General features: G+C 30.9%; 1 protein-coding gene and 1 pseudogene across 1 annotated transcript; one reads left to right on the plus strand and one right to left on the minus strand.

Annotated features, from left to right (window-relative positions):
- The first annotated feature begins 822 nt into the window (after window positions 1-822).
- Window positions 823-2,751, plus strand: LOC130509322 (cytochrome P450 71B10-like). Its single transcript, XM_057005152.1, has 3 exons — window positions 823-1,146; window positions 1,211-1,797; window positions 2,006-2,751. Exons 1-3 carry the CDS (start codon window positions 843-845, stop codon window positions 2,627-2,629), a joined length of 1,515 nt encoding a protein of 504 aa, XP_056861132.1. The 5' UTR covers window positions 823-842; the 3' UTR covers window positions 2,630-2,751.
- A 126-nt stretch (window positions 2,752-2,877) lies between these two features.
- Window positions 2,878-17,139, minus strand: LOC108845517 (cytochrome P450 81F2-like; annotated as a pseudogene).
- Window positions 17,140-17,701: the final 562 nt, after the last annotated feature.

A 17,701-nucleotide genomic window follows, 5' to 3' on the forward strand; every position in this document is an offset into this window, starting at 1 on the left:
GTTTGTGTTGTTGTAACTTAAAACGGTTTTTAACTTTTTTTAGTTAAAAGTTAAGAGACCGTTTTTATATTACGCTAAAAAACTTACCTTAAGAATCATGCAATAAGACCAATCTCCAGTATATTCCTCTATTTTTATTTACAAAATAGAATAGTTCTTAAAAATAGAGATGTACTTCTCTTCAACGTATTATTCTATTTTTGTTTTCATATAAGAAATATTTTCAAAAGATTTTTTTTGTCAACCCAAAAGATTTATTTTAATTTTACAAAAGATACTTTTTATTTATTTTATGAAAGTTGATAACTAACATTATTTACACTATAAAATTTTAAAAATTAAAAGATTATTTTGAAAAAAAAAGATTTTATAATAGGGAAATGCTAATAGCAATCTGTATTTTCTAAAAATAAATAAAGGTAAAATGAAACAATATTTTTTCTATTATAGCACATAGAAGTGTGTTGCTCAAAAGAAAAAAACACATAGAAGTGAAAATATCAATTAGTTGGAGATACTTTTAGGCAGCTAAGGCGAGTTAAGTGCAAGGAGTTGATTACTTTTACAATGTTCTATGCCATATCATATATGATTACAAATATAAAACGTAGTTTTGCTCTGTGAAGCAGCAAATGCCGTGTTTTTTTTTTTTTTTTTTTTTTTTTTGAAACTCAGCAAATGCCGTGTTGGACCATCCTTTTGTTTTAAACAATGATAACTATTTGTTAGGTAAAAGACATTATCTCTTTACAATAAGGTGACAAAAATTTGTGCATATAAAAAGCAAGAGCTTTGCTTCATCATCACTTAACTCGCGTACAAACCTGAAACGTGTTAAGAACATGGCAGTAGTGGTTTGGCTTCTATCGCTTCTCTTCCTCATCTTTATCCTAATCGCCGCCGTGAAACGCACTAAGCAGCGCGGTCGGCAACCACCCTCTCCTCCTGGCTTACCGCTCATAGGACACTTGCACCAGCTGGGAATCTTACCACATCGGTCTCTATGGGAACTCTCAAAAAAGTATGGCCCCGTAATGTTAGTGAAACTTGGAAGAGTTCCAACAGTTGTTGTTTCTTCCCCTGAAACAGCCAGACAAGTTCTTAGAGATCATGACCTTGATTGTTGTAGCCGTCCAAGCGTGGAAGGTATGTATATTATCATTAGTTTCTTTCTATGATTCTCTTAATTAGAGGTTTTGATTATCTTCAGGTGCAAGAAAGTTTTCTTACAATTACAGAGACATTGCTTTCTCTCGTTATGATGATTACTGGAAAGAGTTAAGGAAGCTGTGTGTTAGAGAGCTCTTCAGTACTAAACAAGTGAACTTGATTCAACCCATAAAGAAGATGGAGATGAAGAAACTGATTAATTCAATCACTGAGTCTGCTTCTGAGGAAACTCCGGTTAACTTGAGCGAGACGTTTCTTTCTCTAAATGTTAACGTGGTTTGCAAGGCATCATTTGGTGTGAGCTTTCAAGGGACTGTGCTCAACAATGAAAAGTTCCAAGGTTTAGTCCATGAGGCTATTGAGATGATGGGGAGCTTCTCTGCTTCAGATTTTTTCCCATATACCGGTTGGATCTTTGATAGGTTCACAGGTTTACATGCAAGGAGAGAGACAAGTGTGAGAGATCTAGATGCTTTCTATGAACAAATGATTGATTTACATTTAGAGGAAAACAGAGAAGATAGAAGTGAAGATGACTTTGTGGACTTGCTCTTGAAGCTGGAGAAGGAAGAAGCTGTTCTTGGATATGGCAAACTCACAAGAAACCATATCAAAGCTATTTTGATGGTAAGTATAATAAGCCATACCTCATAAAAATCAAGGTCAATCAGCAATAAGCAAACAGTTTCATGTATTTACTACAAATAATTTGTTTTACCTAGCAGGAGTCCAAAAAATCGTAAAAGATGTACGGCGCAACCGGACCAGAACCTCCTATCAATTTTTTTTTGTCATGTAGGTTTCTAATGTTTGATATTAACATCTTTGTCTGTAGAACATTCTTCTAGGGGGAATTAATACATCCGCGATAACCATGACATGGGCAATGGCGGAACTCGCAAGAAACCCAAGAGTGATGAAGAAAGTTCAATCCGAAATCAGAGAGAAGATAGGGGAAAACAAGAAAGAAAGAATCATAAGCTTAGATGAGACATATCAACTCAACTACTTGAAAATGGTGATCAAAGAAACGTGGAGGTTACATCCAGTGTCACCTCTTCTAGTGCCAAGAGAAGTAACATCTGAGTTCAAGATCAACGGCTACACCATTCAACCCAAGACAAGGCTTCATGTCAACACATGGGGTATTGGACGCGATCCCCAGGTATGGAAAGATCCAGAAGAGTTTATCCCAGAGAGGTTTATGGACTGTGACATTGAGGCAAACGGGCAACACTTTGAGTTGCTACCGTTTGGAGGTGGCCGAAGAATTTGTCCAGCAATGTACATGGGGGCTACAACAGTTGAGTTTGGTCTTGCGAATCTTTTGTATCAATTTGACTGGAAGTTGCCAGAAGGTGCGGAGGTTGAAGATATTGACATGGATGAAGCTTTTGGACTCACTGCCCATAAGAAACATGATCTTCTACTTGTTCCTGTGAAACCGTTAGATCTTTGATCTCTGAACGAAGTCTATATTTTGTTTCGTCGAATAAAACTTATATAAGTCCATAGTTTATAGTTTACTTTTATGAAATAAAGTGAAAAATATTTAGAGACAACCTAAAGGGTGTCTAGCTATACCAGTTTTTGTGGTTTGATATTTGGAGTTTTTACTTTTAGTGAAACATATACTCAGATGACTACATATTTCAACAACTATATATTTTATTAAAGGTGAACCGGGTGACTTAATATAGTGCAAATTTAAGCAAAGAGACTAGCCATAATGGGACGCTGATGGCAAACGGCTCGTAACGGCACGAGCTTACGCATAGCCATTCCAGGATTCTCAGCCATATCAATCTCTTCACCGTTCACTTTTTTCCAGTCAAAGCATTGAATCAACGGCCTTAAAGCCAACACCATTCTCTGTCCCAAAGCCGCACCGGGACACGTTCTTCGTCCGTTCCCAAACATCATCAGCTTACTAGTGTTCGCAGCTGCTTTGTCTTCGAACCGCTCGGGCATGAATCTCCCGGGCTCATCCCAAAGCTTCGGGTCTCTATGTATGGCCCAAGAGTTCACTAGTACGATGGTGCCACGTGGTACGTCGTATCCACCAATCTTAAGATCTTCAGAAGGAGGACGTGGTACAAGGAGTGGTGCGGCAGGACACAACCGAAAAGTCTCGGAGACTATGTTTTGGAGATATGAGAGATTCACAATGTCTGGCTCGTCGACCAAACGTTCTTGTCCAATCTTGTCGTCTATCTCGGCCCTTGCCTTCTTCAACACTTCAGGGTTTTTTAACTGTTGGGTCTATCCAAGCCCATATCCAACTCTCTATTGTCCGATTAGTACGATATTGTCTACTTTGGGTCCGAAAGCAAAGCCTGCATGGATTTGTTTCTGGGACTCCTTCCCAAAAGGCCTCGTACTAATCAGAGTTGAACATCTCTTTATATACTAGATATTATTTGTCTAAACTTCCAATGTGGGACTTTGTTTGTATTCACAACAAACCTCCTCTCAAACCAAGTACCACATAAATACTTGATTTCCAACCTCCAGCGAAACTTGGCACGCCTCTTGTACTGCCGTAATCACCAACGGGACTCTTCACCTAACCCTTGTTACACCATTAGGATTTATCCACCTAATCTTTACTGCACCATTCGGACATTCACCACCGTTAGGAATATCCACTTAATCTTGTATCGTCGTTAGGGAGAGACTTTCGATACAAGTCTCCGACACCAATTATTCGCGAAGTCATCTTGAGGATTCTCCTCCCACAACCGAAGCTCCCGGGATCTTTGACTTGGACTCTGCTATGCACCCCACCCTTCCCATCGAAGTGGAGGCTCTTCGAATTTGAAGGGTATTTTGGTCTTCTTGCAGATGTTCGTCATCCCGACTCTGATACCAATTGTTGGGTCTTTCCAAGCCTATGTCCAACTCTCTATTGTCCGGTTAGTACGATATTATCCACTTTGGACCCGAAGGTAAAATCCGCATGGATTTGTTTCTGGGACTCATTCCCAAAAGGCCTCGTACTAATCAGAGTTAGACATCTCTATATATACTAGATATTATTTATCTAAACTTCCAATACGGGACTTTGTTTGTATTCACACTAACATTAACAAATTTGCTATAGCTCATTCTAGTGTCACGGCTGCAGTATCCGTCCCCGCAAGCATCATACTCTACATACACGTTCAAGTATATGTTAGTTCATATTTATATATACATATTTTGTGGATATAAAATGTAGAACACAAAACCATGTATCAATCTTTCTTTTTCAGTTCTTTGTGTTTGCATTTATAATTAAATTTTGACTACATACACAATTGTTTTTGAGGATTAATATAAAAATATTACTGTGTTTTAGAAAGATGTACTCCCTCTGTTTTTTAAAGATGTATGTTTTAGGAATTTTTTTTGTTTCAAAAGATGTATTTTTCATATTTTCAATGTAATTTTTGTCAACTAATTATGAATAATTGTGAATCTCAAAAACATTAATTGCATTTCTTGAAATTTTATTGGTTTAGAAATATAGGAAATATAAAATAACAAAAAACTATGCACTAATAAGTAAATTTTAATATGTTTTATTAAAAAGTGTGAAAATCTCAAAACATGTATTATTTAAAAACAGAGGGAGTATATTTTGGTATTTTTCACATACTAAAAATGTATCAAATTTTGACTATAAATACATTATTTGTGATTAACTATTTCCTACAATTTAAAGCTAATAGAAACTTAACTAACACAATTAGTAAAATTTACAATTTACAATTATTACATAATAAAAATCTGTAGAACATATAAAATTATGTCATTTTGAAACAATTTGTTTTTCTAAAAAATTGATCTTTCTGAAATGGAATGAGTGATATATTTAATAGAGTAAAAAGGGAAATTTTGTTTTTCTAAAAGAAAAGGGCCAATTTATTTATTTATTTTTTATTTTTGGTATAAATGTTAAATATTTATTTATTTATTTATTTTTGTTAAGTAAGGGACAATTTATATGATTTCTAGTCTATGTGCTATACGTATGAGAGAGTACTTACGAGCATGAGGCCTTTGATGACGACGTCACTGTAATACATGGGTTGGTCTTCTTGTGAAGACAACAAATGACTAAGCATTGCGTTGCTCTCTCCATCTCCTCGGCAATCGTCGAGCAGCCGCTGCAAGAAAGTGTCCATGGCATCGCCAAGTGCTTTCACTTTCTTCTCATAGCCGTGGCCAAAAACTTTGAGAATCGGTAGATAATCTCCTGGATGGCTCGCACCACTGTTGTCGTTGATCTGTGTCACAAGTTTCTTGAATAGATTAGCTTCTTCCTCGTTGTGAACCTTTAAAAAACATATCATTTACGAAAAATTATTAGCCTACATACTCCACATCGAATGAATTCTCATGCACAAAAAGTAGAAAGCAATTACATAAAAACATATATATATAGCAGATCCATGTTTGGTAGGTAAACATTTAATATATTCTACAACAACATTAGAACATTTAATATAATCTCACATTTAACGGACTAGTGAGATTATTAGTATGCAATGTTCTAAAAATGGACATAGACGTGTCTAGAGACAAAACTATCGTAAACGAAAACATATATTAGAAAATCGGTGTATGTGACCCCATGCATACATGATACAGCTAAGCACTAATCCCTTATAAATCGGTAATTACCGTCTAACAACTTTTTAACATTTTTTTGTATCAAACTTTAATACATGTTTGTTTCGATGAAACTCACCTGGTCTCCGTAGTATCGTCTCCCAGTGACCATACGGACAATGTTATTAAACGTCAAATCTGCAAGAAGAGGCTCGAGCTCAACGACACGGCCATTATAGTCACGTGAGACGAATGAAGTAGTTGCTCAGCTCGTATAACACGAGAGTAGACTGAGTTCAGATCAGGAAGAGGTTCTTCATCAATTATTTGAGATCGAATGGCGCTAAAACGGGAGTCATCTAGTCCAAACAAGAATTTGTGAACTTTAGCTTCTTCTTTCTCCCGGTCTATAGTTGCAGAGGCCGCACATGAACATGTTTGCGAGGTCTGAAAGTTTTGCAGTTCTTCCCAGAGCTTGGAGAGCCTACCATAATATTTTAAGACAGTCTCTCCATCTTGTTTACAATTGGTAATGTCGTCCTGTAGAAGATGTTTCCGAACTGCGTTCTTCACGGAGAAGCGTCTCTTGAGAGACTCCCACAACAAGTATGCATCAGGAACATGACTAACCGTGGATCGTACGGTAGGGTCAATGGAGGTGCGCATCCATCCAACAATCATAGAGTTCACTGCTGTCCACAGAGAGAGATCTGGATTCGTAGTAGGTTTAACAATAGAGCCATCAAGGAAACCAATCTTCTGTTTGGCTTGAAGAGAGTTCCAAAACTCTGTAGCCCACTCAGAATAATTGTCGCCACGAAGAATAACAGGTGTGATCAGAACACCCGGATTATCAGAAGGATGAAGTTTGTAAGGAGTAATAACGGTAGAAGCAGATGAGGTTTGATTCTCAGGTGAAAGAGAACCAGTAACATCAGAGGTAGTAGAAGAAGAGGTAGAAACCATGATTCAATCACGAGTAGAAAAAGAATTGTATGCGGAAGCGTTTAAAAAAAAAAAAAAAAAAAAATTGGTTCAGAGATAGTTTAGGTCTGATACCATATGAGATTTAGGAAAGTGTATCTTGTATTAACATAGAAACAGAGTATATATACAAGTGGTGGTCATAACCGACGTACTAAAGATAACTACTAATATAAAGTACATCATTATCTCTAAAATATATGTCATTATCTCTATAACGTGAGAGTCTCGTGAGCAACCGTAGGATCTCTATCTCTATAACGTGAGAGTCTCGTGAGCAACCGTAGGATCTCGTCTCTACGAACTGACAGGAAGCGGGTGAGACGGTGAGACGAAAGGATCTCAAGAGAGCAAATACGGCGGAGATTACGCCAGTGGTCGCCGTAAGCGGCGGTTCCGACCGTGGTGTAGTCGTAGGCAACGTATTTGGCGGTAAGAAAATGCGGCCGGTTCGTTAAAATGACGTCGTTCTGACCGGTGAAGCATTCTTTGACTAGAGGCAAAGAAGAGACCACGACGACTTGGCGAGAGCCGTAACGTAGGGAGAAGATTTCGCCGTACTTTGCCGCGAAGTTGCGGAAGAGACGGTGAACCGGCCGTTTCACGAGGTGGAGATTGCCGACGATGGGAAAGGGAGTCGGTCCTGGTGGGAGATTGTAACGTTTAGTCTTGGTTGAGAATAAGAATTTGCAAGCTAATAGAAACAATACGAGTGGCAACAAAGCCAAAACTAATATGAATTCTATAAATTAATATTCACTAAATTACAGTATAAACTAATATGAATTCTGCTGGTCATGAGTTGAACTAATGTAAAATAATCTACAAAAATAGTATTCACTAGATTAATTTACAATATAAAATAATTATTTCAGAACCTCCTATATGAAAATATTTTTTTTTAAAATTATATTCCATAATTATGTAAATTTGTTCTTATATAACTAACATATCATATACTAAAATACAAATATAATGTTGTTTGTTTCTATCTACAGTTGAAATATTATTAGTGTTTAGTTCTCATTTTTGTATATTTATTGCATAAAAACTTTCCTCTTTCAATTTCAATCCAATTTTCAACAATTTTAAATGCAATATCTAACTTTTATGCATAATTTCTTTTAAATAAGTCATAGATCAACAACATTAATAATTATAATCATTATTTTATTAATTTTGAATTTATGAACATTCATCACTTTTATATTTAAAGGCAAATAGGAAATCATAATCTATTCTGTTATGATATGTGACATTGTAAATTATGATTCAAGTTTTGTATTTCATTTTGTTTGTAGATTCATTTTATTTTGATATAAATATCATTAAAATCATAGTGTATAGAAGATTAAAACAGTTTTCTATAAATTATATAAATATTATTTTATTGATCAGTCACTATATCTATAAAATGATAAAAAGTTTAAAGTTTTAATATATTAATGCATAGAACTTCTACTGTATGTGAAAATTAATTTAAATAAGACTGCATGTTTTGAACGTGAACTCTTCAGTCTTTTTTTATGTTTCCTTTCTCCTTTTTCTATTTTGTTCACATTTGATACCTTGTTCACGAGGAAAAAGTGATTGATACCCTTGTTCATACAACTTTTCTTTGATTTTCACTGGTTACTGTGTTGTAATTATGAACATATGAATTCTTCTTGAACTTTTCACTTAGAGATCTGGGGAGAGATGTTTGATCTTATATTTTGATACAAGGATACGGTGGATCTTATTGCTGGTTTCTAGTCCAGATATTACAGAGTGACTATTCAATAAATCTTCTTAAATGATTTTGAGTTTCATAGAACTTATATAAACTTTTGATAAATTTCAATATATCGTTACAAATTATTATTATTTTCTGTAAGGATGAATTATTACTGTTGTAGTTTAAATTCCATATATATCAATTAAACTATACTATTTTTTTTAAAGGATGCCATTTTGGACAAAAATGTCTAAAAAGGTATATTACATGTTAAAGGTATTATTTTTTAGCTCTTTTACTATAACTATAATAGTAAACTATACTTATTATTTAAATATAATACTAGATGTTTCATCCGCATATACATACGGGAATGAATATTTACGTAAAACTTAAATTGTAAGTTTTTAATATTTATTTTTGTTTAGTTTTATATCTAATCTATTAAAAGTGAAGTACAAATTTAAATTAATCCTGAGTTTTCTACAAAAATTACATTCATATGCCATTGTATTTAAATCTAATTAAAACTTATGGAAACTAATTATAACTACCTAGCTTCTAATCTATTAAAAATGAAGTACAAATTTAAATTAACCCTGAGTTTTCTACAAAAATTACATTCATATGCCATTGTATTTAAATCTAATTAAAACTTATGGAAACTAATTATAACTACCTAGCTATTTATACTGATTTCTTTAAGTGAATATAGATTTCTAAGACTAACATGTACGTAATGATATTGTAGGTATACGATGTCATTTTGTTTTATTTTACCTATAATCTGAAATGATATTTAACATCTATTTGTGGAATATTAGACACCACATATATATTGTTAATGTATATGTTAACAACCGCTTAACACCATATAATTAAATATCTTTTAATTAGTTTTTATTATGACTGTTTAAAAACTCTATAACTATAACTTTAAAATATAATATACTTCAAACAACAAAATTTTAGTATAGTTAAATAAAACACAAATAATATAAACTTAGTATTCAAATATTTGACACTTTAATGTTTATGTTACAAAGTAAAATGAAAAGTTATACAGGAAATTACATCCATGTAGTTTAAAAATGGATACACCACTCTCAAAATATATAAACTATGAATAGTAACATGAATATTTAATATATAATTATATAGAACATTCATCCGCGCGGGCGCGCGGGTCCAAAATCTAGTTTTATATTATTTTGTTAAGCAAGCTATTTGTAAGTTATTGTGATGTTTTGATATACTTGATTCTGCAGAATATTTAATTTGCTATGATAATTGTTTCTAAAATAAATAATTATTTATTTGCATAAGTGATATATATATATATATATATACATTAAACTTATCCGTTTAAATAACAGTTTTAACAATAATTATTGAATAGTTTGTACTGAGTAATTTTATTTTATCTTATAGTTCAAAAAAAAATTATTTTATCTTGTAAATCATCTATCGTATAATCTATATTTTAGAATATGATCCGTATATCCGTACAAATGTATTTTTATTTTTATGGATAAAATTTCATGATAATGTATAGTAAATTTTTTTTGTATATACTATTTCAAATATATGGTGCTATATATTTAATACTTTTCAACATTTATCATATTGAATTTACATTGAAATTTATTTATATAAAAATATGCGTAACGTAATGTATTTTATAATATATAAATAACTATTTTTATGTGATGACTTTTATTTTAGTTATTACTAAAATAATTAATAGCTCTTAAAACTATTATTTGCTAACTATTCAAAGCTAGTTTTATTAATTATTTTCAGACATACATATATCTAAAATAGAAAAAGACAAATAATATTTAAATATAGGTTTATTAATTATTGCTGCCATGATTTTTTAGTTAGTATTTAATTTTAGAAATGTATTAATTAGGTTAGAAAAGATAAAGAATCCTAAAAAGTATATTAATTAATAATTTTAGTGACATATCATAGTAAATAAATTCAAAAAAAGTATTTCATTTTGGTATTTCTTTTTTAGTTATATAGATGTGATAAAGACATACAAAAACTGACTTTTCAAATATATTATAGAGATATTAACGCATAAAAAGATTCTGTGAGATATAACAAAATATTTGTGTTATGTCCAAAACTTCTGTCTCCAGGTGGTTCCTCTGGTTATTGGCTCCGGAAGGATGATGTCTTTATCAATTTTGTGTGTAAAACCTTGTTTGATATAGTATTAATCTACCAGATGAAAAAAAAAGAATCTACCGGATATTAAGAAAAAAAAAATATCTGTGAACTGTATTTTTTAAGAACTAGTTTAGGAGTTTGAAATATATCTTATGTTGACAAAAAAAAAGTAGAGATAAAAAACATTCTGTATATAGCTAGAATATCTAGTAATCGCCGCCGACTTAAAAAATATACTTACAGAATCCACACAGTAATGAAGCAAGACTCTCTCTTGGTGTTGACACATCAGATTTTTAGAGTCACATGGAAAGGACACGTCAATAAATGAAAAAAGTTGAACTACCAATTGAAACATTTTAATATTACACATCAGATTTATTGAGAAAAAAACAATTGTCGATACTTCCGAGGTGATTCACCGCCATGGCCACCGGCCCGCCGCTTCGATCTTCTATATAGTCAACACAGATGTGACAGATCTCTTTAACTGCTCTTCTCCGATCACCGGGAAGCCATCTTCTTTAAATTTCCACCTCCGTCAGATCCCCAGTTTCATTTTCCAGGAAAACCCTAGCCCCAATCCGATTCTCTTCATCTCCTGCCGGCCCCCCCCCCCCCCCCCGCCATCACTCCTCCCACCGTGGAAGGAATCGCCACACGATGGACCCACCGCAATCCGGGAACGTGGTTATAACATGGTCGTCGGTGGCGTCGATATTGGCTGTTCAGGAATGCGGCCATGGAAGAGGTGAGGAGATTCAAGATGGGTTTGGTCAATGAATCGGACGGTGAGAATTCGTTGGATAAGGGGAAGGATGTCGACGATGAGAAGTACTGGAGCGAATAAGCAAGCAACTCCGTGAAGTTGCTTAAAAATAAAATGTGATTTTGCGTTTTACAATGTTTCGTTGATGTTGTTTGGTCAGTGTTTTTATTAGAATCCTGTCACAAATGTTGACTCAATCATAGACCAACATGATCACGGTCGTTAGCTTATCATACACTGCAATTTCAATGGTCTAGATCCAGAAAGTTATCAAATTCTCTTGGAAAAACGAAAATAACAAGAAATTAAAAGCACTGCAAAATTGCTCATGAAACGATTAATACATCGTATGGGAAAGTAGACTTAAATTCAATCCAGTCACTTGCCTATGCAGGACCAGCGCTACAGCAGGTCTGAAGTTAAGCCAGGATGTGTGTAATGGCAAGGAGAAACTTTGTTATTGATAGTAGTGTTAGTAGTTCTGCTTGTCATCTTTATTTTTTTGTAAAATTTCTTATCTTTATTCATGTAATAAGTTTATTTTCTGATGAATATTATAAGTCCGTTCTCTTTTTATCAGTCAAGAATGATAAAATCCAATGATCTTGTCATACAAGGTAGATATTTTAGATAAAATTAGAAATATCAATTCAATGAGTTGATGGGGATCAAATGGTTGTTCATGTGCCTTGTGCCTTTTTAGTTTTAATCAAAAAAAGCGGATAAAGGGGAGTTGTCCGAACTCTCGGCACCGGCAATTTCCGAGGAGTCTTTCAGAATTTAGGATAACAAAATCATTTTGGTTTGTGAGTATCTTGCGGTTGCCTCACAAATTAAATCATAGATTTTCTATTGTAGAGCTAGGTGCTCACGAGATTTGAAACAAATTGTATGTCTATCAGACAGAGTGACAGTAATAAATTAAGGGAAAATTCCATAAAAATACCCGAACTAAATTTTGTTAAACCTTTTAATATCCAAATCTAAGCCCTAAACCCAGTTTAATACCCCAACTAATTATTTTGCTCATTTTTAATACCCAAACTTTTAACACTGTTCCCACTCTAATACTCAAACTTTATTTATTTTAATAAAAATACTAATAAGTTTCAAACAAAACTTAAAAAATCTCAAAAATCTATGAAAAAATATTAAAAATTTTAATTTTATTTTAAGATTTAGTAAAGAAGGTAGATAACCATGGAATTTTTTTTAAAAAAATAAACGAATTTGAATGATAAAAATAAATTTCATTTTTTATTTCAGAAAGCAAACTAAATACAATATTTAAAACTTAGAAATTTTATTACAAAAATTCTATATTTTACACTATTTAGTTACTTTTATTTCTCAAACACCAAATTTTTTTAGAATTTTCTGAGTTTGTTTTGCAAATTTTAGAGATTTTTTAAAATTTTATTTGAAACTTATTAGTATTTTTATTAAAATAAATAAAGTTCGGGTATTAAAGTGGGTATAGTTTTAAAAGTTTGGATATTAAAATGAGCAAAATAATTAGTTGGGATATTAAACTGAGTAGTAAAAAAGTTTGGTATTAAAAAGCTTAACAAAATTTAGTTCGGGTATTTTTGTGGAATTTTCCCATAAATTAACTTGTACTAACAAAATTATTATTTGTCTTAAAACGTATGATATCCCATGTAGATTTTTTTAAAAAAGAATTATGTTATGATTTCATCATTTTCAATGGTCTATTCTTTTTAGGACATCGTTTTACTCATGGTTTAAACAAAATTTTAATTTAGAATATAAGTTTCATAAGAAAAAATATGTTTATGAAAAGTTAAAAGAAGTAAGCAAAAATTACTATTTTATGAGCTGGAGCTTAGTAAAACCAAAAATAGGAATGCATTGCTTATTGCTCTTCTAAGCATGCATGTCTGGTAAGTATTTATTCATATACTTTTTGTTGAATAGATTTTTGTTATTTAAATAAGTAAAAAAGAATTAGTTAGAAATTTTGAAATGGTATCTTCTAAAAATGCAGAAATATTTGTTTTAAAATTATTTTATCCAATTGATATATAAAAAATACTTTCTTGATATATATACTATAATTTCTTTAAACTTGTTGCTAATTTTTTTTAAAGTACAAGTTTAACAAAATAAATTTTATACTAATTTAGTAAAATAAAATAAAATAGAAAATAACCCGCAGCGTAGCGCGGGAATTAACCTAGTTAATAGTAAAAAGGTCAGATAAGAAATACTGGTGTGGTCGTTGATCAACTTGCATTATATCAACACTACCAATAACTTTTAGTTCAGAAAAAAAAAAACACTACTTCTTTTTCCAAGCTGCTACTAGTTACAAAACTAATCCCCTTTATGAATTCTCAAACATGGCTGCTCGTTTAAAAGAATTTCCTTGACAAGTTTGTCAATCATAATTTTGGATAGAATGGGACGGTGAATGACCATTTCAACATAGATAAAATAAAAGTATTTATACTGAAAGTTGACCAAAAAGGTTATATTATTTTATAAAGTATTATGTGGTTTTTCCATAGTTATGTACGGATAAAAATATTTACAAATTAAATAAATTATTAATATATTATTTTAATTAAACTTTATATAACTTATATGTTTAAAATATCATTTTTATAAAATGATTTTATTATTTTAATCGGACGTATGGTTTTGTGCATAAAATTTGATCAGTTCATTTATCATTTGAATACATTAAATTACATCTGTTTCTTTGAAATAAGCCATTTTTGCTCTAAACAGAATAGATTTTTGGTTCATTTTGTTGATTTCATTTAGTTTGGTCTATTCACATTAGCAAATATTTTTTTCTGGTAAAATTATGCGTGATCTTATATATGCTAACTTTAGAAATAAACTAAATTGTGAACAATTGAGAGTTTTATTAATTGAAATAACAATTATTTTTTGAAGTTCATGGCCATATATAAATTTTACAAAATAGTTCATTTATAATTGTTGGTTAATATTCGTCTATTTTATATGCTTTCAGTCATTTCATATTTTTTTTTTTTTGACAACAGTCATTTCATATTTTATATGTATAGAAATCAATAAACATATTTTGTAGATAATAATATGTTGCTATTTTAATTAGACTTTAATTTTGAGTATAAGAATTTAGAAAAGTCTGGTTAATCATATTGTGGGTATATTAACTTACATCAATTCATTCCAAATTGAAATATAATGAGATTTACTATTTATAATGAAAATATATATTATTATTTATATTTATAGTCAAAATAGTTTAATTATTTTCCAAGTAATAGTAAAAGATATTATAGTAAATATATGTTGTTTGAGATTATATTTTAAAGAGAAAATTATTTTAAAATATAAAGCTTATTTATTAAAACTTTCTTTTTATGAAATAAATAAATATATATATATATATATATATATATATACACATGCCTTTAAATTTATAATTAATTTCTTTTTAATATATGGGGCTTGTAAACCAATATAAAGAAAAACAATTTAAAAATTATCAAGAAAAGAAATATAAAAATTATTAGTGACAACTTTTATAATATTTTAATTTAAAATGATATTACTGTACTTAAGAACCGTTAGAATTAAGTTTCTAAAAAATTGAGTTTCTAAAAAACATTACAGAAATATTTCCGATAGATGTATGTATCAGGAAATCCGCTCGCGTCCGTCACTGTATATATCCGTTAGAAAACAAAAAAAATGAAGTGACTTTAATGAACTATGGAATTATTTGTTGAATTATAAGTCTTTTCTTAAGAAAATTTCTCCCAAACAAACTACAAAACTGTGTCAAAGTAGGAAGCTATTTTGTTTCAGTATTGTTAAAAAGGTGTTTTCTTGTAAGGAGATCAAATCTACTCTACTGTTTAGTGACAGAAAATATAACCTTACCAAAAATGATTTAAGAGATGTATTTGCGAAGAACATGGACTCGTACAATGTAAATTAAGATATGTATATTATTCAAGAAAAAAGTGAATTATGATATATACACTACAGAAAACTACAGTTCAGCAATAGTGACAAAGCTTTGATAGCTATAAGCAAAAATCATGTAATAGATCTTAATTTACAATAATCTTGCGATGCTAATCAATATGTGCTTATGTATACCTGCCGTAATTGACCGATGAAAACAGTCAGAAGCAAAATTTAGACCATTTTGAACTTTCGATGCTGATCAATATGTGCTTATGCGTAACCGCTGTAATTGACCGATCAAAACAGTCAGAAGCAAAATTTAGACAACTTGGCGACCACAATTTTTTTCTGTTGTGATTTGCTATCGCGATTTGATATTAGTAAATAAAAGTATTAAATTTGTGTCTATGCCAAAAAAATTAGTAAATCTGTAAAAATGTTCTTGAATTTAAAACTTACACTTTTGTGATTCCTCCTAATCAGTTGCTAGTGGTGGTCATAGCTGGATTTGGTTCAACAACGATTTAAATTTGGTGTAATGGTATAATTCGGTTTAGCACAAATGAGTTAGGATTGTTAAATTTTAGATCTTCCAGCTTAAATCAAATTTCTTATAAGTTGAGCGATATCAATTAGTTATTTCTTCATCTATAAATGTGTAACTTAATTCATTCTTTTTTTTGCGCAAACTTAATTCATCCAATAACACTTTTTATATGTTAAATGTTAGAAATTGTAGAAACATCTACAGAATAGACAAACATCAAGTAATTATCTTAAGTTTTCTGGTATTTCAGTTTAGAATCAGTTGGTTAGAAATGGATTGACTCTAACCATTTATGTATTAATTAATTATTTTTCTAATTACCTATGTTAAATTTAATTTATTCATTAACACTTTACAATTTCTTAAGTTTTTTGTGAACCTTTAATTTGAAACTGATTAGTAATAAATGAATTAATTATGTATTTTATATTAATTATATATTTTATAAAAATGATGAAATTTCTAATATTCATTTTTTAAAATGATATTTTAGCATATCCTGGACTGAATCTCACTTTAGAGTCAATATCAATGATTCTGATGCCATGTGTTATATAGAATACACTATGTTTTATTTGGGTTGTCCTACCTCCACAAATTCTTATTTTGATACCAAGTTAATTCTTATAGTAAATACTCTTTTTCAATCATACAAATCATGAGTTATGCAACATCATATGCATCTCCTTACATATAATTCACAATTTCCTAAACTAATTAGGAATCACAAAATAGATAATCTTTTATTTTATAACTCGATAGGAAATAGATAATTTGATCCTCAAGCTATTACAAACTTGTCTGAACATAATTTAGTTTACAAACTTTTCTATATTATTTTACAATTTTTTTAATTTTTGATATGAAATATGAAATATATAATATTATAATTCAATCTTTTACTTTTAGAATATAAAAACTAGAACATGGACTTTATAAGACTGTGAATAGCCCATGGTCAGAAAATTGGATGAAACCTATAATTTATCATTTCATTAATATTCTTTATGTAAATACATATTATCATATTTTTATCAAAAATTCAAATGTGGAAAAGGATGGATTTTGTAATTTGGTTCTCTGTACCATACTGTTGCAAAGTAATAACCAAATTGTTAATTTAGTTAAGAAAAAAAACAGATCTAAAAACAGTTCTTTTCTTCTTTGCTCAAGTTCACGGCTGTGGAAGCCTGTGATGACTGATGATAATGCAACATCGAGGTAGTCGTATTGACCCGCCATCTTAAGTAGCCAAACTTAAGATTTTTTCTATTTGTATCAATAATTTAAGGTCTCTTTATCAATATCATGGGCCAAACTCAATTGGTAAAGTCTTGATTGATTAAATATTCAACTATTGCGTTCAAATTACTTATAGTATTTTGTTAATTTTGAAACAAAAGATGGAATGCAAAATGTTGAAAAATGAGGATGTCACAAAAAAGGGGAGACTAGTTATATCTTTTGTTCAGCACGACGAAAAGTTGCATATGAATGAATTCTTTTAAATTAAGAGCCAGACTATAAAGTGTGCATTAGTTATCATTTTCTAAACGATAACCGTACCTAAAGTTGCACAAAAAAAAACCGTACCTAAAAAGTTTTAAATACGAATAAAATATCTCCATCGTACTAGAGGGGATACAAGATTTTGAGATAGGGCCCCTCACGAAGTCACAATATATAAAAAATGTGACGTAGTCAGGGCATCTCCAACCCTACTCTATTTTCTACTCCAAACTTCATTTTGGAGTAAAATCCTCTCCAACCCCACTCCATTTTCAACTCAAAAATAGAGTAATGG

This window comes from Raphanus sativus, chromosome 3, assembly GCF_000801105.2.
Source record: "Raphanus sativus cultivar WK10039 chromosome 3, ASM80110v3, whole genome shotgun sequence".
Taxonomy (NCBI): domain Eukaryota; kingdom Viridiplantae; phylum Streptophyta; class Magnoliopsida; order Brassicales; family Brassicaceae; genus Raphanus; species Raphanus sativus.

Coding starts and splice junctions, on each gene's coding strand:
- LOC130509322 (XM_057005152.1), top strand. CDS start 843: ATGGCAGTAGTGGTTTGGCTTCTATCGCTTCTCTTCCTCATCTTTATC. Junction 1,147..1,210: donor TAGCCGTCCAAGCGTGGAAG/GTATGTATATTA, acceptor GATTATCTTCAG/GTGCAAGAAAGTTTTCTTAC. Junction 1,798..2,005: donor ATATCAAAGCTATTTTGATG/GTAAGTATAATA, acceptor CTTTGTCTGTAG/AACATTCTTCTAGGGGGAAT.